At 39.9% G+C, this 25,621-nt stretch overlaps 3 protein-coding genes across 4 annotated transcripts in view; 2 read left to right on the top strand and 1 right to left on the bottom strand.

Moving 5' to 3' along the window:
• LOC103356192 (myelin and lymphocyte protein-like) overlaps nucleotides 1-5,319 on the bottom strand; it is a 7,023-nt gene extending 1,704 nt beyond the window's left edge. The window contains exons 1-3 of the mRNA XM_008280262.1: nucleotides 5,216-5,319; nucleotides 2,705-2,872; nucleotides 758-883 (exon numbers count right to left, since the gene is read on the bottom strand). Coding sequence (XP_008278484.1) covers nucleotides 758-883; nucleotides 2,705-2,872; nucleotides 5,216-5,305 — 384 coding nt within the window. The 5' untranslated portion in view covers nucleotides 5,306-5,319. The remainder of the gene's footprint in view (nucleotides 1-757; nucleotides 884-2,704; nucleotides 2,873-5,215) is intronic.
• A 9,560-nt stretch (nucleotides 5,320-14,879) lies between these two features.
• Nucleotides 14,880-23,752, top strand: pgap4 (post-GPI attachment to proteins GalNAc transferase 4). Of its 2 annotated transcripts, none has more exons than XM_008280265.1 (2): nucleotides 14,880-14,918; nucleotides 18,374-23,752. In XM_008280265.1, the coding sequence occupies exon 2, from the start codon at nucleotides 18,623-18,625 to the stop codon at nucleotides 19,808-19,810; it is 1,188 nt and encodes a 395-aa protein (XP_008278487.1). In that variant the 5' UTR covers nucleotides 14,880-14,918; nucleotides 18,374-18,622; the 3' UTR covers nucleotides 19,811-23,752. The 2 variants fall into 2 exon arrangements, with proteins under 2 accessions (XP_008278487.1, XP_008278485.1); XM_008280263.1 differs by having other exon boundaries at nucleotides 14,912-15,111.
• A 1,286-nt stretch (nucleotides 23,753-25,038) lies between these two features.
• LOC103356233 (histone H2A-like) overlaps nucleotides 25,039-25,621 on the top strand; it is a 12,789-nt gene continuing 12,206 nt past the window's right edge. The window contains exon 1 of the mRNA XM_008280315.1: nucleotides 25,039-25,044. Coding sequence (XP_008278537.1) covers nucleotides 25,039-25,044 — 6 coding nt within the window. The remainder of the gene's footprint in view (nucleotides 25,045-25,621) is intronic.

A 25,621-nucleotide genomic window follows, 5' to 3' on the forward strand; every position in this document is an offset into this window, starting at 1 on the left:
GTTTAAGCCATTAAAAACAAGTCATTACACTAAATATGTTACTATACTAAAACCATTATAAAAGAATACAAAATTACAACAAAGAGATGTAAACGCTACACAGAAACAAAATGTCTACAAAGGGACAAACATCTACATATAGATGCAAAACAATCACACGGCCATCATTAGTATGTAAAGTAAACAAATTCATACATTTAATACATCTGCAAGAGTTGATGCATTAATATATATATATATATGTTTTTAAACTGTGGTATTTCTACTTTAATGAGAAATGCGTATTTAATACTAATAATATTTAATCAGATTTATATAGCGCTTTCTAGACACTCAAAGTCGCTTTACACTGTCCATTATTCATTCACACACATTAATTCTGGTGGTGGTACCTATGATTGTAGCCACAGCTGCCCTGGGGCAGACTGATAGAGGTGTGGCTGGCATTCTGCGCCTACTGCCCCTCCGACCACCACCTCAAACAATCCATTCATACACATTCACACCAGGCAAGGTGGGTGAAGCGTCTTGCCCAAGGACACAACGACCATGACACAGGTTACAGGGCGCAATCGAACCGCCGACCTTCTGATCATTGACTGACTTGCTCTCTCACAGCCACCCTGAATTTCTTCCACCATTGGATGGGCATGTGAAGAGAACCTCAAATGCTTTGGTCTTTTAAAGGAAAGCTTCACCGAGTGAGGTGGACCCGTCAGGTCAGATCTGTGTGGCTTTTATTTTATCAATGACTCACCACTGCCGAGATGTCCAGCTGGTAGTTTTGAAAGTTGTCCCCATCTTTTAAATCCAGGGTCACTTTGGCCAAGGCCACTGAAGCACTGAGGTAGAAGAAGGCAGCGATGCCATGATACACAAAGTCCTGACAGAGGAGAACAGAGAACAAGGAAACAGAACATGAGGAACCTTCTCTCTTCATTGGTGATACCAGTGACAGTTGTGTAGAGAATGCAACATTCACCAGCTGTGCTGGCTTTGAGTCAAAACACACTCAAACACAGGGTTACACAATCCTGTTCAAATCGGTGCGTCACGGTGTTGTGTTTCATTCACAGATTAGTTTAGAGACACTAAATGAAATCTGACACAACAGAGTGAATACATGTATCTCTTTAGTCTGATGAAAAAATAAAACACTGGCATGAAATATGTATTAATTACAGTGGAAGCTCATCTCGCTCTAGACTTTAGTTTTCTTTTTCCTACTGATTTGTTAATTTGGTGATGAGGCTGTGTTGAAAGTGCTCCTTATTTGTTTGGTAAAGATGCTTCAGATTTTGAACTACCCTGAAAATTTGATTGATTGATTGATTGATTGATTGATTGATTGATTGATTGATTGATTGATTGATTGATTGATTGATTTTTCGTTGAAAAGTCTAAAACCTTCATCCAAAAGGAGGTTTTTCCAAAACTGTCCACTACTATCATATTCCCACATGGAAACAGTGTCATGCATCATAACCAAAACTAAAAGTAGCATCAGCTGCAGCTACAGACTGTTGCTCATAGAAACTGCTTAGTTGCTTTTTAATTTTAGTCTGTTTTGTCTGTCAGCCACTAACTGTTTATGTTATGATTGCACATTCTTGCTTTTTCCAGCATAAAACTGGGAAGACGCTGCACATTTTCATGAATCCTGTACATTGTGCTAAAACATCCTGCATGACCAGAAACTGCAACTTCTCTGCTCACACAATACAGCTAGATGAAGAGATCACGGCACACACACACACTAAACATTACACTCCGTATAAATCTCACCCACAGGGTTCTTGGACAGGAGTTTGGTGTCTTATCCAAAAATGAGCAAAGACGCAGAGTATGAGTAAAGTGTAGGCCGTTTTCAGATTTCTGCCCACTACTGCTTTGAAAAACAACAGAGTCAGTAAAGGGAGGAGGCTGTGGTAGATGAAGGGGTCAAACACAGGACCTCCTGTTCCAGGACACTCAGGTGCCTTATGTGAAACCAAAAGCCATTGCTGATCATTTGTAGACCTAACTGACTTGTTATTTTCAGTTTGGTTTTTTTTGTTTGTTTTTTTTTAAAGTAATTATTTTTAGTTTACAGTCATGGTTTTGCTAGTCATTACAGAATTTAGCTAAAACCAACAGCTGCCCAGAATGAGGGAAAACAGTAGTGGGGGAATGTACATTTACTCAAGGACTAAATTGTTTGTTTTTTTTTGTGTGTGTGTGTTACTTATAGTTAACTTGAGTATTTACTGTCTATGTTTCTTAAAAAATCTACTAAACTACATTTAAGAGGGCAATATTGTTCTTCTGACTCCATCATATTTTCCAGTCATGCTGTAAATACTGTAGTTGGATAAAATATTAAACTCACCAAAAGTATGTAAGGTTGGTAATAGCAGCTTCACAACATGAAACACTACACAGACAGTCATTTATCTGTGAAATAAATCCAACAATATGTCATAATGTAACACTCTAGTTCTGCTGCCTTATGAGCACTTTTGTATTTGATACTTTTATTTTGTTGATGATGTGCTACTGTACTTTTACTGAGGTAACATTGGGGAGAACTTCCAGTAAAAGACAAAAGTACTTCTTCCACTACTGGAAATCAGTTTACAAACCACATTGATACAGTTAGTAGTATTACAAATGTATTATACACTATAGAGGTATTTTTGTTTTGTAAAATGTGTGGAGGACTTACTGCTGCTGCCCAGCTGCCCTTGTTATGATGCCCCCCACAGGCGAACACCACCATCCAAATAAAAGTCATGACGAAGCAGAAGACTGAGACAAACATGACCCAGCCCTGAGGGTTCTGCGGCACCACCAGCGTGCACGCCACCAGGATCCACACCAGTCCGCCGAAGATCTGCAGGAACACCACAGGCAAATGACAGGATGCCCTGACACAACCGCACAGTCACACTTCACTTATTTTATGAACAGTGATAAAGGTGACATCTTCTAACGTCTTGTTTCATCTGAGCAACAATCAAGTAATATTCGGTTTACTCTAATATAACACAGAGAAAAAGGCTGTAAGTTGGATTTTCTTTTTGTTTGGATTAATGTTTTTTTCAAAATCATTGCAGATAAGTTTTCTTTTGATAATAGCTCATTAAGCTTTAAACTGCTTGTTTCACTGTTTCAGCAGCAACATAGAAGAAGCACATCAGATCAGCTAAATCAGTTTTCGTCATGTTGTTTGAGTTAGATTTTTCCTAATCTTCTATTAAATCTTTTAGTCTGATTATGAAATACTGCAGAGCTTGGTGAGTCTAAACTTTGTTCCAACATTGTTATCTTCCTTTGTGCTAAGCCAGGTTAAACACAACCTGGACCTCTCTTTGTACTGATCACACAGAGATGCAACTGATATTCATGTGACACATCTGACTTGACAGAGGACCAGAAGATGCAGCTAAAGTGTTGAGTTAAGTTTAGTCCTTGAACTACTATAGGACTCTTGCTAAATGAATCCACATGTGACCACAGCTTGTGTTTCCATTATTTTGTCTAGTCTCTGTTTCTAGCTTGCAACACAGAGCAGGGCGTCACTGCCTTCGTTCACTCTACACCTCTAATGATTGACAGGCTGCATTATTCATGGAGCTCGACCCTCCTCCACCTGCTGCCATCACTGTCGGACTCCACCTGCTCACACACTCACCTGAGTTTGAGTTAATGCACGGGTTCATATGAAAACACCTCCAGCATTCTTTCAGTTTGCTGATGTCTCCTGGTGTTAAATGTGCATTATGAAACCAAGACATGCTTCCTCATATCAGTTTGTATTTTCTTTCTGATCTCTGCTCCGTCACACAGGCTCATTGTAGAAATCATATCTCTTCTGTCTGTTGTCTGGCTGCTGTGGCCACTGGCTCCTGACATGCTTAGTCTGCTTGGCGTTTTGTTGTAATACTGATGCTAGAGATTATTCTCCTCCGCACACATTGATTCTGGATCTCCAGTTTCTTTTAAATTCCAGCTGTTCAGCTGGATGGCTGAGTGTCAGCTCACAAAACAAACTCTTAGACCAGTGACCAGTTGGGTGAATTGTGAGACATTACTCTGTCCAGCAATCAGATGTACAATATTTACACTACTTTTGCGTAAAAATGTGTATTTGTTTTACAGTGAAAAAGCATTTGCAGCTATGCCTGCTTACTTAAATTTAAACTCATTCATATGGGTTTAAGGGCTTTAGCTCTTACGTAACTGTACTGGGGATGAATCATAAAAAAATATTTCTTAACCAAAGATTTTTTTAAAAACGTGTTTTGCTTTTAATTTATTCACAGATCATACTTAAAAACATCAACCTATTTTGTGCAAGTTGTTTAGAAACACTACAGATGAAACCAAATGTTCATTTAAAGACATTAAAACAATACATCATGTTTTGATGCTTTCTAGTTTTGACTGAGCCACACTTTAATCCACATGTGATCTTTTCTTTAGTAAATATGCACAGATTTCCCTTTAACTTAAGTACAAACTGCGTTTTGGTTAGAAAAAAAGTAAAAATATATCAACATTTTTCCCCATCAAAAACTGTGTAGCCAGGTAAAGGTGAAATATGACTGAAACATCCAAATCACGAAGGAGCTGCAGGTTCAGCGTTATCATATGAGATCTGTAAGTCAGATCCACTGAGCACATCACTGATGTTTGACTGGAAGGTGACCTCAGCAGCATACTTTCTGCAACAGGTTCACCATAACAAGCAACATGGAATCGCATCGTGCACTGCAAAAAATAGCCTGAAAACACTTTGTTTAATTTTCTTCTTTCTGATGATTTATTTTGGTAACGATCAGACATTCAGTCTGTTGTTTTTGCAAGAAATAAAAACTGCCCCTGGAATTTGAAAAAAAAGGGAGAGAAAAAAATGACTGAAAGTTGTTTTCTCTCTCTCTCTCTCTCTCTGATTTGGACTTGTGTAAAGGAAATTTCATTAATTCTAATATCGTCTTAACGTATTGACTTTTTTTTCTTTTGGGAAGTGCAAGATTCAAAAAACCCAAAACAAACAAAAAAAACAAAAATATATGTTTACTCTTTTAATAGTTTTCTGATTAAATTAGTTTATACGGAATGTTTTTTATCCGTGCGTAAAAACCGCGTAAAAGTGACGCACGGCGCGCACAGCGAGAGGTAGACAGGATAAAGTTCCCCTCTAATTAAAACATTCACAGGTGCTATTTCTTACCAGTTCTGGTAGGTAGAGGATGTCGGGGATAGTTGTACATATTCCGACCCCGCTGGGGAGGTTCCCCATGGTGGCAGTGTTGGAGGCCATCCTGCTGCTGCTGCTGCTGCTGCTGCTCAGACTGACTCGGACTCAGACCAGCTGCGGTTTAAACCAGGAGGAGACGACTGGAAGAACCGGAATCCCCATCAGCCAAGGGCTCAGACACGCCCGGCGGCCCGTACCAACCCAGAGTGCTCGTTCGCCGGATGAGCTCCGCCGGAGGTTGGGACTCAGTGTGATGGAGTGTCAGCAAGAGACACACTTATCAATGTTTGACCAGGGACTCATTATCACCATGACAACATGCTGCAGCTCTATTTCGACACCGGCAGCAAAAACAACAACAACAACAACAACAACAAACAGACACAACCCAAAGTCGTCAGCAGCAACAACAGGAAAAATATTGAAACAGTGTCTGTCTCCTAGACTTTCCTCAAAGACATTTAAAAATAAATTATTCAGACGCCTTTGTTGTTGTTTCTTACCCTTTATCAAGCTTCTTCCTAATTCTTATATTGCAGATGAGTTTAACCTAAAACTAAGAATATGTTCCATTGCATTTCACCAGTCACAGACTCATGTTTGTGATGACATTGACAAGAAACCTTGTGTCAGCAGGAAAATCACATCTGTATTGAATACATTAATAACGAGTATAGGAGCCTAAATGCATTTAAGCTGATGTTTTAACAATTAAAATGAAATTATCAAGGTTCATGGTATATCAAGGGGAATTTACACAATGATTTAAGAGGAGTTGAAAGAAGTATTTATCGTTGTGTATTAAGATAACTGTATATCTTGCACTTGAGGTGTATACCTGACTTAGCATGTTTACCGGTTTCATTTATATAATTCTGTAATAAACTGAATATATTAAATATAAACACAATACTTTTGTTTTTGCTCCCATTTTTCATGAGCTGAACTCAAAAATCTGAGACTTTTCCTATGTACACAAAATCTCTATTTCCCTCAAATATTGTTCATAAATGTGTCTAAACCTGTGTCAGTGAGCACTTCTCCTTTGCCGAGAAAATCCATCCACCTCAAAGGTGAGGCATATAAAGATGCTGATTCGACAGCATGATTATTGCACACGTGTGTCTTAGACTGGCCACAATAAAAGGCCACTGTAAATGTGAAATTTTACTGTATTGGGGGCGGTTAGAAAACCAGTCAGTATCTGGTGTGACCACCATTTGCCTCACGCAGTGCAACACATCTTTGCAAAGAACTGATCAGGCTGTTGATTGTGGCCTGTGGAATGTTGGTCCACTCCTCTTCAATGGCTGGGCCAAGTTGTCGGATATTGGCAGGAATTGGAACACACTGTCATATACGTGGATCCAGAGCATCCCAAACATACTCAATGGGTGACATGTCTGGTGAGTATACTGGCCGTGCAAGAACTGGGATGCTTTCAGCTTCCAGGAGTTGTCTACAGATCCTTGCAACATGGGGCCGTGCATTATCATGCTGCAACATGAGGTGATAGTCGTGGATGAATGACACAACAATGGGCGTCAGGATCTCTTCACGGTATCTCTGTGTATTCAAAATGCCATCAATAAAATGCACCTATGTTTGTTGTCCATAACATACACCTGTCCAAACCATAACCTCACTGTTACCATGGGCCACTTAATTCACAATGTTGACATCAGCAAACCGCTCACCCACACAACACCATACACGTTGTCTGCCATCTGCCCTGTACAGTGAAAACTGGGATTCATGCATGAAGAGAACAACTCTCCAAAGTGCCAGTCGCCATCGAATGTGAGCATTTGCCCACTCAAGTTGGTTACGACAACAAACTGCACTGAGGTGGAGACCCCGATGAGAACGATGAGCATGCGGATGAGCTTCCCTGAGATGGTTTCTGACAATTTGTGCAGAAATTCTTTGGTTATGCAAACCGATTGTTGCAGCAGCTGTCTGGGTGGCTGGTCTCAGACGACCTTGGAGATGAAGATGCTGGATGTGGAGGTCCTGGGCTGGTGAGGTTACACGTGGTCTGCAGATGTGAGGCCGGTTGGATGTACTGCCAAACTCTCTGAAATGCCTTTCAAGATGGCTTATGGTACAGAAATGAACATTCAATTCATGGGCAACAGCTCTGGTGAACATTCCTGCAGTCAGCATGCCAACTGCACACTCCCTCAAAACTTGTGACGCATGTGGCATTGTGCTGTGTAATAAAACTGTACATTTCCAGTGACCTTTTATTGTGGCCAGCCTAAGGCACACCTGTGCAATGATCATGCTGTCTAATCAGCATCTTTATATGCCACACCTCTAAGGTGGATGGATTATCTCGGCAAAGGGGAAGTGCTCACTAACACAGATTTAGACACATTTGTGATCAATATTTAAGAGAAATAGGCCTTATGTGTACATAGAAAAAGTCTCAGATCTTTGAGTTCAGCTCATGAAAAATGGGAGCAAAAACAAAAATATTGTGTTTATATTTTTGTTCAGTGTATGTGGAAATAGGTGGCTGTGATCATTGCTTGCCAGGAACAGTGCAGATGTAACTGTCTGGTGACTTAGGGGGATAGGGATGTGGATAGCCAGGTCAAAATCAGCTATTGATAGTGGAATCATACATTTTTTGACCTCTGTTTCTTGCATTATGTGGGAATTTAAGTAAACAGTTCAACTTTATAAAATGGATTCTTTTGTTGATGTGAATTGCCAAGGGAGGAATTTTCTGAATGTCAAGCTGATGTCTTCATGAGTTGAAACCTCCAACATGACTGTAATTAATGTATGACTGTACAGCATCTTAGCATTCTGGCACACAGTGTCCTCTCTGTGCATCTGTGACTAATTCCAGGGTGTGTTTAGCCTAGCTTAGCACAAAGACTTGAAGCAGGGGGAACCTGTTAGTTTTGTTCTATCACAAGGCATAAAGTCCATCTTTGAACAACTTCAGCAAATCTGCTAGATTTATATATATCTTAAACACATTTATAATTCGAAATGTCAAAATAAGACACTGTGGTTTATGTCATTTTAGCAGCAAGTAACTACACAAAGAAACATTCAGTTAAGTGGAGGAACAGTTGATGGTCATAGTTTTCAACATAGTTTTACCAAATTACCAGGTCTTAAAAAGAAAAGAAGAAAAATGTATGGAAACTGAACACTGGTAGGCGTGAGTGCAACATAGGACAGAAAAAAAACAACTGTCCACATAGGGCAGACTATGTACAATATGTGCTCAACACATTACAACTATCCATTAATGAGAAGCCAGAGACAGCCAAATCCTTTAGATATCCATGTGCGAACATATGGTTATCATGGGATTTTTGGCTGGCTGTCTACTGTCAACTAAGCATGTGCTACAGAATCAGCAAATCACAAGCTACAAGATATAACCAACCATGCCTCCCAGAAATGATGGCACCATGCAATTAATCAGCATTCTGATGATGTTTGGGATGATGTTTTTTTTTCTTTCTGTGATGTAGTCTTTAAGCTAAAGTAATTGCTCTACTGAACTGATTCTGGGGTGAAAAATGCCAGAATGTGATTTAAAACGATGCACTGACTAGGCCCTTCTACACTGACGTTTATCATCACACTTGTCATTTTGTATGTGCTCAACTGAGCCCAACAGCTTGGATGTCTTTCTGGAGACACTGTACAGAAATTTCCCCAACTATCCCTTTTATTAAGAGATATGTTGTCTCCCAGCTCTCTATGATAACCACTTTGTCACTCCAACTTATAACACTCCTTGCCGTTGAAGGGAGGGAAACTGCGCAGACTGCTTGCTCATGATCTTAAGGAAACTTTGGATTCTTGGTTTCTCTGTTCTCTGTTTAAAACGTGTATGGTCTTCACCTTACTATGTGAAGTGCTATAAGATTACTAATGTTTGAATTGGTGCTATATCAAAAAAACTGAATTTTACACAAGGGGTTTAAGTGAAATTAAAAAGAGATTCCTCACAACTTTGTCATGTGTTAACATCTGGGCTCAGCTCTGTTTTTGAGCCTGCAGCTTTTCACACCTCCCACTGTAAACAACAGAGCCATGGAAACATCAAGCATCTCATTTGGCAGGTCGGCACAGTTGTGCAGGTGAGCTGTCGGGCAAACACCTCGGATAATCGCCGTGTTGGATCTGGTTTCCTGCTGCTGTCATCCTATCCTTCTCCCTGGGAAACCTACTACTCATGGAGACAACACTCTGTGGACGCTGTCAGCGAAGACAAGAACTCCTGAGACAAAACCACGTCCATTGTTTCTCCAAACAAAGTTATCCCACGCCACTGAAAATTAGACAAAAACCTTCAGATGTTCTTTTTGTTAAATGTAACGTAATGGAGGAATTTGAAATGACATGACCTTCATTTATCTCTGTAGAACAGGGGTGTCCAACAGGCACATCCAGAGGTGGGGGCAGAGGGTGCACACATCTTTATAGTGATCTCTATTATAACTAGCTAACTGGGATCCAAAAAAACATGTTTTAAAATATGTATCAGTGGTAGAGCTTTGTGGACACAGAGGCACTAAAAGACACACTACCAAAATAAAATAAAAAAAAAAAGATTTCCCTCCAGGTCATGGTCCATCCAGCCCGATTGACACACTGGCCCGCTGCTCTGGGATTCAGTTTCCACAGAATGATGCAACCTGAGCTGTGGGCAAATTCCTCCTTTTCCCCTCTGCTCCATTGTCCTGCTGATGGTGTTATTAGATAATGGGCTGTCTGCCGGGGAGACACTGTGCTATCGAATCTTCAGGTCAGTCAGCAGAGCGTTGAATACTTCATGATAAGATGATAAGTGCTACAGTCCTGGAACCATAACCAAAGTGATCGTTAGAGTATGCTGCCCAAACATTTACTCTTAGCTCCATATCCACTGACACCAACAGTATCATCAGAGCATTAATGAATGAATGTAGCTTAAAGTCCTGCCTGTGTCACTCAGAGGCTGCAGTGCCACAACATGAACAGCCATCCATCCATCCATCCATCCATCCTTTATCTATACACCGCTTAATCCTCACTAGGGTCGCGGGGGGGCTGGAGTCTATCCCAGCTGACTTAGGGCGAAGGCAGGGGACACCCTGGACAGGCCGCCAGTCTATCGCAGGGCCACACTTAGAGACAGACAACCAAGCACACTCACATTCACACCAATTTAGAATCACCAATTAACCTCAACATGTTTTTGGACCTTGTGGAAGGAAGCGGGAGAACCCGGAGAGAACCCACGCTGCACGGGGAGAACATGCAAACTCCACGCAGAAAGAACCGGCAACCTTCTTGCTGCAAGGCAACAGTACTACCAACTGCACCACCCTGCAGCCCATTATTTGACATACAAGTGTTATTTCACAGGGTTGTATTTACTTCTGTTGTGTAATGCAACATTGCTGACTGCTGTCCTAACATTTTTCCTCAGGATTATTTCAGACCTGAAAGTTGCTCTGCTTGTGGTCTGTGATCAACAATAATGAGCATGGAGCAGCCCAACAGATTTAGTAGCTGATGGGCAGATAATGAAGTCCAATCTTTGTTGCCTATTTTTGCAGAGGGTGACCTTCAGGAACTGGAAACTGTGGTGCTTTTGATACGTTAGTAGACCAATCTGCTTTATCTTTCCAGGTCTTTAGCCCTGTCGTGGACATTCAAATCACTATGTGCTGGAGGAACCTTTACCCCTGGGAAAATTCTTGGACATTGGTTTTTGGGAAATTAAACTTCTGGGAGCATTTGGTGAAAAAGAAAAATCTGTAACTGTGCATAATACTGGCTCTTTAATTTTCCCTTTTAAAACTCAGGAAGAGCTCAGTTTCTTTGTTTTCCCCAGAGAAACAAGGGTCTAAATGAAGTTTCATGGAGTTTGTTTTATGGAATGATATGGAGCTCATTATCTCACTCAGGGACTCTTTTGCAGCAGTGACTTAAAGGCAGGAGTTTAAGTTACCAGATAGTCTGTGACTAGTAAACCAGCCAAACCAGCCTACTTATGTCTGACAGGTGTGCTGTCGAGAAAGTCAACAAAGACTAATGGTCTTTTACCAGTTAGACCACTGAGGCCAGCTCGGTCTGGCGTGGCTCATTATGGAAACTGTCAGTATGCTGGTGTCTAATTGCTGTTGTTGTTGCTGAGCTGTTAAAACCGTTTGGTGCACAACATGGGTCCAGAAGGACCTGACAGAGTTTTTATGTGCTACATCTTTTCAATAAATTAATTCAGTATCATCATTCAGTATTCCAGGCATTCCTCAATTAACTTGTTTTTGATCATAATACATCCTTATTTTATTTTTTCCTTTCCTACTTTTTGAGTAAAAACACTTTTTGTATCATTATCCCTCTAATGCACAACATGGGTCAAAAAGGACGGCATGCATTTGCAGTTATTTCATGTATGCCTGAGTGTTTCTAGGCTATATCTTTGAAATTAATGTGTTTTATTATTTACTATTTCAAGTATTCAGTAAATATGCTTTTTTTTGTTGTTAAGCACAGATCATCATATTTATTTTTCCTTTCTTACTTTATGAGCTGGCATAGCTTTTGTATGTCTACATCAAGTTTACGCGTGACATGACCCACATGAATTTAGTCAAGTATTTAGTGGGAACCTTTGAAATTTTTACATTTTTTACTGTGAACACCTATTCACCTGCCACACATTTCACAGATCATCACAGCACATTTGACATCTATAAGTCTTGTTTAATAATTATTCTAATCTTACCTAAGAAGACATTTGATGATGTGAAAGATAACTGTCTTTATTAATTGATTAGATTTCAGTTACCTTCAGAATAAGCACATTACTTGTCAGAAAGGGAAATATTTTCAATACTATTAGCTTGCTAGCTGTTGACATATTCTATTGTTGTTAGCTAAGCTATCTTAGGGAGGTCACCAAAATAAAACAAATGAGTGTGACAGTTAACAGATCCTGTCACCTGAAATGCTTCTAAGTGATAATGCGCCCTGGCTGCCGCACTATCTGGTCTGCCTCTTAGGCGACGTGGTTAGTCCAAATGACTCGTACCCGAGAGTCTGGGATTTGAAACCTGCCCAGGGCTGCCACACCAGAAATGCACATTGATGTGCATTTGAAAATATTTGGTGCTTTCGATACTCTGTATTCAGAGATTTTGCAGATTTACTGCTTAAATGGTTGTAGAGATGCTGTATGAGGGACCAGTTGATGAAGATGAGGAGGAATTTGGTTGTAATTCTGAGTCTGAACACTCTGGTGATGATGATGACCCAGTCTATGCCTCAGGGTCACGCTGGAGTGGTGGGTCTGTCTTGGAATCCTGCTGTCCTGAATGAAGAAGACTCATCTGATGAGTCCTCTGAAGAGGAAATTCAGACCCAGTCAAACATCCATCCATCCATCCATAATCTATATACTGCTTAAGCCTAACTAGGGTAATTTAAAATCACGCTTGGATAAACAGGTCATTTTGGACCCATGTTAAGCTGATGGATTGCTGTCAGCTGGGTCTTTATATACAGAAACTATGACAAAACACATCAAATCACATACTAAAGGCTAACAGATACAAAGATATTAACCCCCAGTTTCTTAAGGAAGCTCTTCAACAAGCTGCTACAAGCTAAATTACCGCTAATAAAAATAAAATCATCCCATAGCTTGTAAATCCCTGTTCAGTCGATTATTCTTGACAGTTGTACACCTGGTTTAGATTGAATATATTTGTTTGCCTCACATCTTTGTTCATATTTTCACTGTGCTAAAGACACCATTAAAACATCTGTAGATGCTTTCTTTTTAATGTTATATGCATTTCAACATGTACCGTGGCATATTTGGTATTGTTGAACAAGGTGTGGGTGCACAGCGTGAGTTTGTAATGACTGGTTTCTAGACTGCTTTCAGAGAAGAACAACAGATCTGATGTAGGTCACGTTCCTGATAAAGTATCTTAGGGACTTTTAATGGGTTTGTCGTTGGTTAACGTCACTGTGACTTCAGACACACATATCAGACTTTCAGATCAAAGATGAGACTTTTGATAAAGCACCAGTACATGCAACACACCCTCTGTTTCTGTCATGGATGGTGCTGCATATGAAGCAACACTAATGTACACAGTGATACAAGACAATGTTTGTTATTGTCAGTGACAATGATAGCACAGACACAGCTCAAAAATCTGTACTTATGGATTCTCTTTTAACACACCATTTGACATTTTTGTGCATCTTCCCTGAAGGGTAATCACAAACATCAGACATGGATTGTTATAAATGCGTTTAAGGAAGTCTGCACAATCTAAAATCTCAGCACACTTTGGCCTCAACTCACCCATTGACTTGAAAAACATTTTTTTTTAAATGAAACACACACACACACACACACACACACACAGAGAGAGAGAGAGAGAGAGAGAGAGAGAGAGAGAGAGAGAGAGAGAGTGTGTCATCAACAAAAGTTTACATACACTTTAATTCAGTTCAATTCTATTTAATTTTTTTTGAAAAGACTTTTTCTGACCCCAAGGCAGAACAGTTGCAACAACTGAACAATAGTACTAGCAGCCATGTGGTGGTTAAAATAGGATAAATAAAGTAAAATAAAACATAGAATATGCTAAGATAGAAAATAAAAGTTAAATATTGTACTGACATTAATGATCTAAAAAAAAAAAAAAAACTAAAATGGGCAGAGGTGCCAGATGACTGCGTGAATTTAGCACGGTTAAATATGGGACAGAACCACAGTGTTTACATGTAAAGTCCATGTGTTTCATGGTAGATTTGAGCTGCCAGTGACTCCTACAACTTCTAATGTTCTGATGGAACTACTGAAACAAATAAATCTTCGTCACAAAAATCCGATCATACATTTTAGTGGTGTCATAGATTTGTTATAGATCTTCTCAATATATCCAAATATACCTGCAGAAATTATATTAGTATTTAGTGACCATCCACAAGCTTCTGATGAGCTTATGGTTGCATCTTGGACCACTCCTCTCGACAGAATTAGTGCAGTTCAACTCATTGTGTTTGTGTTTCTCCGGTGTGTCGCCGCCACCTGTCGGTCAGAAGCGGTACTGCTCGGTGCGCCGTTAGTCTCAGTATTACGGTGTGTAGCGGTCGGTGATGCTCAGACATGGCAGCGGCCGGTAAAAGCACCCCTGCCGTGAAAAGCACCCCCCAGTGACAGTCATTCGCCTGTAGGTGGCGTGTATCCATGTTTACTGCCCTTAAGAATTCACCAATAGTCTGTATCAGCCTGTTGATAAAGAAAATGAACATTTAAATAAAGTCTAACAATAATATGTAACGGTCTGTACATGTTCACGTGGAAATAATGAGAACAACAGAGACAGATTTGGTTTGAGCATACTGTGAAAAGTTAAAAATACTGGATCTACTGGGGGGGGGGTGCATATTACCCATTACCAGAATATGCACACCCCCCACCAGTAAATCTGTCCCTGTTGTTGTCATTATTTCCACGTGACCATGTACAGACCGGTAAATATTACTGTAAGACTTATTTTATTTTCATCTCCAGGCGAATGGATATCACTGGGCTCCTTGAGAGGGGGCGCTTTTCACGGCAAGTGTGCTTTTTTCGGCACAACACCGGAACACAGCAGCAGCAGCAGCAGCTCCACAGCTCAGCGTGAGTCTATTTCTCTGCTTTTATCTGACTAAAACCCTCAACAAGGACCCACAAGGGTCCATAGTTAGCCTGTCAGTTAGCATGCTGCTAACCACCGACAGTACTCTCGGTAGCAGTGATCTTTGATTCCCGGTCCGGCGGAGCGCAGGCTAAACACGGCTACGGGAAAAGGCAAGCTGTCGACACTTTCCAGGTATTTCTGTTTAATCCTCTGAATTTGTAGTGAGGCTCAGACCGCACAGATGTTTTTCATGGAGCAAACACACCGTGTTGTTTTCCCAGCGGCTCACCTGACCGATGTATTGATCCAAGCGGGATCAGAGACACGCTGCTGGTCATTAGCATTTTACTTATTACTTCACAAAGAGTACAAATGATTGTACTGTGAAATCTGAGCGATGGAAGCGGACTGTATGCTGTATGACTCAGTAAATGGGACATGTAGTGTTAGGCCAAGTTGACAACACATTCATCAGTCAGCATGCAGTTACTGTACAAAATCACATGTGGCACTATTTTATAACTTAACCTGCATAGCTTTGGAAAAAAAAAAATCCAAACGCAGCTTGCCAATGTTGTTTTTTCTGACATGGAGAGAAAGCTAAACATCTCATTTCTATTGTTTTGTCAGTTAAGAAAAAGGTTGAACTTCAGGAAAAAGTTTTTGAGCTGGTTACCTGGTCTATCAACTAGTTTATTCCTGTCATAGTGAGGTGGAGCTTGAAGAGAAACTGGTCAGAGGATGTGTGGGCCTGCCACTCACAGCTACTGTCTTTATCTATTGTTTTCTCATTTAAATTTAAATATATTCAAATGTTTTTTAAAGTGTTGTTTATCTGTTAAGTTTTTATTTCCAGTGCTTCATTTATCCCAAAACATCTCTGTTAATAATCTAGCCAGTGTTTATAAGTCACTATATAGTAACTTGGTGAATATGTCATTTTTTTTGTTTGTTTTGTTTTGTTTTTTCAATGTGCTTATATTTTGTGACCTTTGACAGCTGTCTGTTCTGACATGTTTTGTATTTTTTGTTTAGCACATTCATCCAATAGCTTGGAAATCCCTGTTCAGTTGATTATTCTATGACAGATGTACACCAGCGTGAATCTACTGGTTTATCATTTTGACTCTGCTGAAAACACCATGTTGACAGCTTTTTGCATTATAAGAGTGCAAAAATCAAACAGTGTGCTCCAGCCCCCCTTTTTTCTACTTGAAATAAATAAATAAAATAATAATAATAATAATAATAATAATAATAATAATAATAATAATAATAATAATAATAACAACAACAGACAACAGTGTTCTTCTACTTCATGCTACCAGAAACCAAAGGGAAGTGTCAGGAAGACATCTCCATTTGAACAGGTGGAGCTGACCACAAATGTCAAACTTTTTGTGGTGGTACCAAACAGGTCTAACTGGAACACCAGTCAAGCTTCCTTCAAGTTCAAAAACCCACAGGTGGCACGTGGAAAAACAAGACTGAGCTGATGGCATGCTGTCTGCTGGTAAATGAGTTAGTGCTGTAGTCAGGCATGTGGATGATCACAACCCCACCCTTTGTCATCTAAGAATTCGTTTCAGATAGCGCTGAATGTCAAACACACCTATGCCCCAAGGTGTCCACCAACCTCGCAGCATTGACAGCTTCATTACCTCACACTGACTTGCGATTTCTGGTCTCTGACTCCGCTGTCCATGTGCCCATTATTATTTCTAATATAATACGTTCTTGGTTGTCTCATCACATCCATTCAGTTGTAGAGATGCCATGTGTTGCAACACCAAATAGTTACTCTCCTATGTTAAAAAGAATAATAGAATTGAATAAAAAATATGACATGTTTTTATATTTTTGTGCAGTTTAAATCTGTCTCACATGCCTCGATAAGGCATGAAAGCGTTGTTGAGGTCTGTGATTGTTCCTCTGTGAAGGGTTCCAGTGAAAGAAACAACAATAATGGATTGCAAAGTGATTTCAACTGATGATGTCTGAAACTAAGTTTGACAAATCATGCAGATTACTTACAAATGTAGTCTTTTTAGAATTAAATTTCCTTTTTGTGTCGCAGTCCTTCCCCAACAGCTTCGTGAAGAAACACTGAGGAAATTTGAAGTACTGCAATAAAAAGACATTTTGCAACATCGTTAATTAAATTGTACATCGAAGACTGTTCAAGCCTCATTAAAAAAATCAGCTGAATTATACTGTGGATGGCAGATTTCGTCCCCCTCTCCCTCTCACTTGCATTGACGTCACTTTACGGCCTGCCTGTACAACAATCACTAACTCTGCTTGTGTAAATTTAGGTGTGTCAATGTTGATTCAAGACAGACAAGGAAAATGTGACAGACAAGGAAAGTGTGACCATATCATTTTAGTTTTTTTTTTTTTTTTACAGAATCTGGTTAGAGGAAAAGGTCAAATTTGTTTTGCAAATGTTTAAGTAACACATGCTATTGAAACAGGAAGTTTACATACACTGGAAGAAAAGACACATAACCTTTTTTTCTCAGTTTCTGACATCAAATCAAACTAAACTTTCCTGTTTTGTGTCAATTAGGACTACCAAAATAATTTCTATTTGCTAAATGCCAGAAAAATGAGAGAGAAATTTTTTTAAAGAATTTTGTATTACTTTCTTCAAAGTCAGAAGTTTACATACATTTCCTTAGCATTTGGTAGCATTGCCTTTAAACTGTATGACTTTGGTCAAATGTTTTGGGTTTTCTTCCACAAGCGTCTCACAATAGTTTGATGAGTTCTGGCCCATTCCTCCTGACAGAACTGGTGGAACTGAGTCAGGTTTATTGGTCACCTTGCTCCACATGTCTTGTCAGCTCTGCCCATACATTTTCTACAGGATTGAGATCAGAACTTTCTGATGGCCACTCTAAAAGATTGACTTTGTTGTCCTTAGAACACTTTGCAATTAATTTGGCGGTATGTTTAGGGTCATTGTCTTTTTGAAGACCCATTTGCACCCAAGCTTTAACTTCCTGGCTGATGTCTTGAGATGTTGCTTCAATATTTCCACATAATGTTCTTTCCTCATGATGCCATCTGTTTTGTGAAGTGCATCAGTCCCTCCTGCAGCAAAACATGATGCTGCCACCCCCATACTTCACAGTTGGGATGGTGTTCTCGTCCCATGTGATTTGTTCATGGACAGACAATGGTTTCTGTTTCTTGTTTGTTTGTTTTACAGTTTCTAGCTCTTTCCAATGGAGTCATTTTGGCATTTTTTAAAGTTTAACTAAGATTAAGATTAATTGTAGAGTTTTGTCACTGAATATATAAAGATCTTTTACATGTAACTCGATAAAACTGTGTCAAAACTTTTAACTAGTAAGACATCTGATATTATTTGCAATTAATATAAACAGTGACGTTGACTTTGGACAGCTGATAGCAATAACTGATAAAAACTTCTTGTCTCTTTCTGCAGACAACAGAGCAACAAGGACTAAGCTGAAACTCTCCCGTTTGTTTACAAGAACAAGTGCCAACACCTGACTCGTTTTCCACCGAGCTATCGATTTACGGAAGAGTCATCTGGTTTCACTGCTGTGGTCAGTGCAGTAGGTCTTCCAAAGCAAACGGTGACACTGTAACTGTTGATGTAAAGCCTACGGAGCAGACCTCCTATGTTTGAGTTCATTCTGTCACGCTGTGTTTCCTGCCAACTGTTTCACCTATGCCTCGATGGAAAGCATTCTTCAGTCAGTACCTGCGATGGTCCAGCACTGTCACTCAAGCCCTCGCCTTGTCCATCATCACATTTTGCGTTGTTCTTCCTCTGTGCTGCCATCGACTTCTGTACTCTTACTTCTTCATCAGGTCCATGTATCTGGACTCAATGAGCGAGGATGTTCTACAGGAAAGCCTTAAGCAGGGCCAGGACGCTCTGCACTTCTGGCAGAGCGCTTCCACTGGGGCGTCGCTTAGATTCATTGATATGGCTCAGCATCCTGAGCTGCTGGTCACCGTGGTAACAGCCAGGCGTAACGAGGGGCGGGATTTCCACTACCTGCTCCAGGTGATGCAGCAGCTGAGTGTCATGGTGGGAGGCTGTGGGGAACGGCGGTGTGCAGAGGTGCTGGTTTGTGATGTGGAAAGTGGCCTCCAAGAAAACCAGGATGCCAAACTGCTGGAGTCCCACTTCAGGGTGATCCGGCGTTTGCCTGAGGAGCAGCAGAACCGGGAACGAGTCAACATCTTTGAAAGAGAGAAGAGGGATTATGTCTTTTGTATCCGCAAGGGATGGGAGCTGGTGAAGCCCAAAAACATGGTTATCCTGGAAGATGATGCTTTGCCAAGACAGGACTTCTTCACAGTTATAAAGGACCTCCTGTCCCGTCGATTCGCCCTCCACACTCTTTACATCAAGCTATATCACCCTGAAAGGCTGCAACGCTACTGGAACCCTGAGCCATACCGCATCCTGGAGTGGGTGGGGCTTGGGCTGGTCGGAGCGACGGCCCTTCTCCTCACTTTGCCTTACTGGAACCCTTGCTCTTTCTCCTTCACATTGTCGGCCAACCACCTCCTCTTCTTCACCCTCTACTTTATGGCTGTTGCAGAGCTGCTGGGGCGGCACTACCTCCTGGAGGCCCGGAGATTTGCCCCACAGCTCTATGCTGTCTCGCCGGCCACCGAGTGCTGTACCCCAGCCATGCTCTTCCCTGGCAATGCTTCTCTTAGGGTGGCCGAGTATCTGGATGGGTCGTTCTGCATCAAAGGGAACGCCAAAGACATAGTTTTGTATCAGATTGCCAGGACAGTACCCGGGGAAAGTTCTCACAGTGTGGAGCCCAACCTCATCACCCACATCGGTGCCTATTCGTCAGTGCGGCCCAACCCATCCAGGCCCAAGCTCCTCTGACAGAACCAGGAGGAGGTGGAGGACTCAGTCTAACCCAGTGCAATGAAGTTAGACTTAATCAGGTTCCTCCCCAGCTGATTCTGCTTTTTTTCTGCCATGTGACCTTCTGGACTCTAGAGGTTTAAACACATAGCTCAGTGAGTGATGGTTTGGTGATTTGTAGGTGAAAAGTATCAAGACATCTAAGTTGAGAATTTAATTTTAGATGTGTAGGTTCCAGCTTGCAGCTTGTCCACATAGGGGGTGTTTCAGTCGAGGTTTTCAGTCTTTTGTCTCACATGTGCATCTGACGGCTAACAAACACTTTTATTTAATAGTGATAAGGGCCTGATTAGAGTCTTTACTGCTTTGACAGATGTCCAACCACACTGGAAAGCGATTGTGTTAATGCATGAAGATGGAAAGAACAGCCAGCCATCATAGACAGGACGGGATGCAGTATTGTTGAAAAACATGGCCAGTGGTGCACATTTTCAGCCAGAGTCTTCAGAAAGCAGTGTATTCAGGTGTACACATGAAAAGTGTCATATGTAGTTGAGTAACAAATGAAAAAAGAGACCTAGAAAGAGGAGTATGCAAGTCATCACAGCTGGCCTGCAGTGACCATGTACCCTCAGTAATGTAACTGAACGCATCATGTGTAGACACAGCCAGAGGACTCAAGTTCTTAATGCATTGCAGACATACGGTTCACACTGTATAGGCTGTGTGGACTGAGAATCAAAATTGTTTTGAGGTTGTCTTCAGTAAGCTTGAATGGCAGAAAGTGCCACCCAGTTGTGGTTTGGCACTAGGCACAGCTTAAACACTCATGCATCTCTTCACCATCAAATCACAAAATACTGCTCTCACTGAGTTGCCTTTTCAGTGTGGGACCAGACCAAACGTATATCTTCATGCTGGAAATCTTCCTTCATCAGTTTTGGTGACTATTCAGGTGGGAGTTTACTCTGCTGTCAGGATTGGTTTACTCCTTTGTTCATAAAACTATTTACCAAGCTATCAGATACTGTCAGAATTCCTCCTTCTCTGCTTTTCAAAGATACAGATTCTTCATTAAACAACCAGTTTGTGGATGCGATTTTAAAAAAAGGTTCAATTATGAGATTTTGTGATAATTTAAATTCATCACTTCACATTTCACAGACAAAATGAATAATAGAATTTGCAGAAGAGTGCAATAGTGATCACTTAATTTGGTTGTGTCTGTCTTGAAAACAGGAAGCTGTGGGAAGATTGTGGTTGAAAAATTGTGAGCAAATCCTTTAGAGAACTAAGCTGAAGAGGGTGATGTCAAAATGTTTATCGCCCTGAAGTTTGTTTATGTCATTGTGTTAGGTCCACATTAATCCAGCCGAGGATCCACTGAGAAATTCATGCTTTAGGACAAGATGTTTGATTCTGGCCTTTTTAGTCTTTAACAGTCATGTTTATGTGACAAAACCTGCTCCTGAACTCACATCTGGACACAACGTGTTACCCCACAATACAGTAGAATAGAGCACTGTAACACTGTCATTGGACGGCTGTTGGAGGTGAGACTACCACACCAGGGTAAGACTGACAGCACAAAGCTCAACGTTTGTGAGATGTACAGAGCAGTAACGCAACCAAACCTTCATTCTGATATGCTGAAAGTTTCCTGTTGACCTCTATACTAACACTCTGGCATTTTAGATTAATCGCAAAGCTCCACAGAAAGTGGCAGACTTATTATTAAAAGTGATAGTACTTTTTCACGAAATGGTTTTGCACAGTAGACAAAAGTAGCTTCTCTTTTCCGGCTGATGATTGTGTTCAGTTGACAACATTCTCTGTCAGAGCGAGGTGGCTGCATCAGTCGGCCAGGCTGATAATCGGTCGACTGTTATTAGCTTCTATGACCCAATAGTCTGGTAGTTACCATATATGTTATTGGTTTTGTTGTTGGTTTTTTGTGTTGCTGGAGTTTACTTTCCATATTTGAACACAAATTAGCTTCACTGCAGGAGTTGCTTTAAGAAACCGAGGCCTGTTTATGAGACATAAACCGAGCATTTCACTGACCACTCTGTATGATTGAATGTGCCTTTATTGTTTTTGACTTTGAATATTATTATATGTTTCCCTTCCTAGTGCATTTAATTTCTACATATGTGTATAAAATAATTATGATCAATTTAAACTTGATGATGTTCATGGATAGCTGCCAAAGTAAAACCATCAGGCCTATAAGGGTTCCCCAGTCTGCCGCCAGTGACTCAAAGTGGTTCCTGTTGGCAACCGTAAACCGCCAAATGAAAACAGAATTGGATGTAAAGATTTACAAATAAATAAATAAAAAGATTTTAATACTGACAGATGAAAAAGATTATAGTGTTAAGATGATGTTTCTGAGGAATATTGTGTTCACACTAAAATGACAAAACACACAAGTTGTTTTAAACTGTATATTTTAAAGGACTTGTTCCACATTTAAGGAAAAGAAATCATTTGCTTGGTTTGGAGTCCTATGTTCAGATACCAATGTTTGTATGATGAATACGAAGCTCTGCCTGCAGCTGGTTAGCGTAGCTTAGCATAAAGACTAGAAAGGAGAAAACAAATGTTCACAAGTAACAAAGTCCATCTGTCAACAGCTTTGAGGCTCAGTATATCTTGTATTGCAGCAAAACCCTTAAATAGGTGTACAAATGAAAAAGCGGGTTACAGGTAAACAACAGAACTGAGTCTATATGTGTGCAATATCACTTTCATGTCAACAGATTTAAAAAATGTATCACCTTACAGTAATTGCAGTGTTTCTCATTTGAAACTACAAACAGTTTAAGTTTACTATGTTAAAATACAGGCCCCACAGCAGGAACTCATTGTAACAAACATCTATACACCTTACATTTCTGAGATTATGATTTTTTTCCCAGTACTTTGTATGTTTACCTTTATTTCTGATGACAGAATCAGTTCTTCTCATCATGCAGGATATCAAATTTCTTGAGAGATGTCATAGTTTCCACTTTATTTTTTAGTAACTCTTGTGTGATTTTGGCAGTGTGTGCTGGATGATTATCATGCTGGAATATTCCTCTTCTGCCAACCATCAACAGATTGGGGGGTCATCTTGTCAGCCATTATTTATATTTACAGATACTCATGGTGCATCTATACATGTCATGCCCCTAATGCACTCACGCACCTTCATATCATCACACTACTACCTCTGTGCTTCACTGTAGAGACTATGCATTCACTGTGGTAGTCCTGGCCAGTTTCATGTCAAACATGCTGGACATCATATGAGCAAAACAGATGTTATTTATATTTATCTTGATCTTATTTGATCAATGACGTGCTCCTCGTATTCATCAGACTTCTTTCTGTGCTCTTTAGCAAAGTTTTATCCTGCTGCAAGAGTTGTTTTTTTTCTTGATGTTGTGAACTCTGATTCCTGAAAGCAGAACTGATTTTCAGTACAAACTTGTACAAGTTGGCACTGTATGTTGTGTCCTTTTAAGAGGACGACCACTTTTCCACTCGTCTGAAAAACACCTGACCAGCTAGGATGCAGACAGAGACAGCCATAGGTCCAGAACTAAAAAAATAACTGGTGTTCCCAACTAATTTTCTAACAATGTTTATGCAATTAGGCTGATTTTACATCACAGGTGTCCTCAATTTTGCTTCAGTGATTAAAGGTTTTGTCACTTGTCTGTCTGTAATTTCAGGTGTATTCACTTTTGTTGCTTTGAGTGTCTACTTTGGGCCCTGTATTTTTAGTAGTCCTTCTAAAGAATGAGTTTTTCATTTCAGGACATACTCTACAGTTCAACTTTGAGAACTACATTTATTGAATGGTGATAAAATTCTGAGTCATTTGTCATAGAAGTGATATTTCACAAGGGTGTATTTTGCTTCTGGCATGTGCTACTTGAGAGGTTTATAAAGGTGGACTTTGTTACCTCTGGACAGTGTCGAGACTGCCTCTGTTTCTCGTCTTTATGAGCTACGCTAGCTTCATATGTTACTGGACAGACATGAGAGTGGCTCGAATGTGACTCTTGGCCAGAGAGGAAGGAATTTCTCGAAATGTGGAATTACTTCTGAAAGGAATCATATCAGGTGTTGACTCATTCACATCAGCATGTAACAAGCTGACCTCTCAGTGAACAACAAATGAAAACATTGTCAATAATATGAAAAGTAGGTTTTATTTATACATTTCAGAAACAGGTTTTACAGTTTACACAGCTCTACATGAAGTCAAATCAAATCAGTGTGAATGTTTTCATTACAGTCCTTCAAATTTGAGTTGATATTTACCACATCAACGATTACATGTTCACAAATGAATAGTCCATAAACAAAAGAATTAGAATAACTCAAATATGTATTCAGTGTGCACTATCAATTAGTATTTCAACACCTAATCATAATCAAAGATGTATTGTCTATTTCTGAACTTTTCCTCCACTTTCTGCTCTGAAGGGAATCGAAGTGTTTGATGAGAAAATATATCAGTTGTTGAACTGCAGTTATACAGTTTTTATTTTGGTCACTATATTCACTTAAAAAGTCACAGCAACTTCACCAGATAAGTCTGCAGAAATAACATTTACATGTGGTTTGGTTTGGGTTTTATTCAGCCATACATGCATTATTCTGTATTTAAACAATACAACATTGCTGTGACTGCCCTTCATTCACTGCAACACAAATTTAGTTACACTTTGTTGTTGTGTGATTTTTTTTTCTTTTTTTTTCTTTTTAATGTTTCTGATGTGTTGTGTGATTTTTATTTTTTTTAATTTTTTTTTTTTACTTTTGAATGTTTCTGATGTGTTTTGTGATTTTTTTTCCCTTTCCCTGCAGTACAAATCACAAAAACATTTAAGAGACAGGCCCTGAATCCACAATCCAGCTGAGCAAAGATTGTTCTTTTAAAAGTGAATTAAGGCGACAATGTGACAGTGAAAACTCAAAGTTGAAAACACAACCAGTGTACCAGTTTCATCCAAATAAGACATTTGTTTTGTTTTGTTTTGTTTTTTTTCTCAGAAGAACAATACACATGAAATGTTTTGTCCTCCAGTTTTGATTTAGAGTTTTCACATCCTGTTTGGACTGAGACACTTTCTCTGTTTTCTACGTTTAAAACACAATAAATCACAGTTTGAAGTTACTTGTTGTTGAGGAGTTTGTATACCAGCTGTGATGCCTTTGTCATGAATCAACTGTGACTTTAAAAAAAGATGATGGTGAACAAAGCTATTTTAGTGTTCGTGCTGTGCTCAGCAGGAAAATATCTCTACTGCTCATAGACTTTATTTTTAACAGGCTGAACAAGTGTGATGGAAAGACAGACTACAGGCTTATCGAGCTAAGATGATTAATCATATTTTTGGATTTGTGAAGCCTTTGTACTGTACAAAGTTTAATGTCAGAGACATCATGTAAAAACAATTTACATTCCAATAGATTTGTATTTATTATATCAGGATTAGCCCATTGAGCCCAAAGCTAACCTGCTTTTCATGTTCCAAAACCAACATTCACAAGAACAAACTTAGGCCTGTACTACAAAGCGAGTTCAGCATACCCAGGATATCTTTTCACATTCGGCTTCACACATTTGATACGTGGTCACACAAAGCTGATAATCAACTCGCTAAGTGAAACCAGGGTTTCTGAAACTAAAATGATTTATTGAACATGTTCACATGAAAAGGGCAGTTTTTCCACCAGATGACTAAACACGGACAAATCTAGAGCTGCATATGTATCACAACAAAAGCAAACTGTTATCCAAAACCAACATGAGGATTTTACAACTAT

This window comes from Stegastes partitus, unplaced genomic scaffold, assembly GCF_000690725.1.
Source record: "Stegastes partitus isolate 25-593 unplaced genomic scaffold, Stegastes_partitus-1.0.2 Scaffold189, whole genome shotgun sequence".
Classification (NCBI taxonomy): Eukaryota; Metazoa; Chordata; class Actinopteri; family Pomacentridae; genus Stegastes; species Stegastes partitus.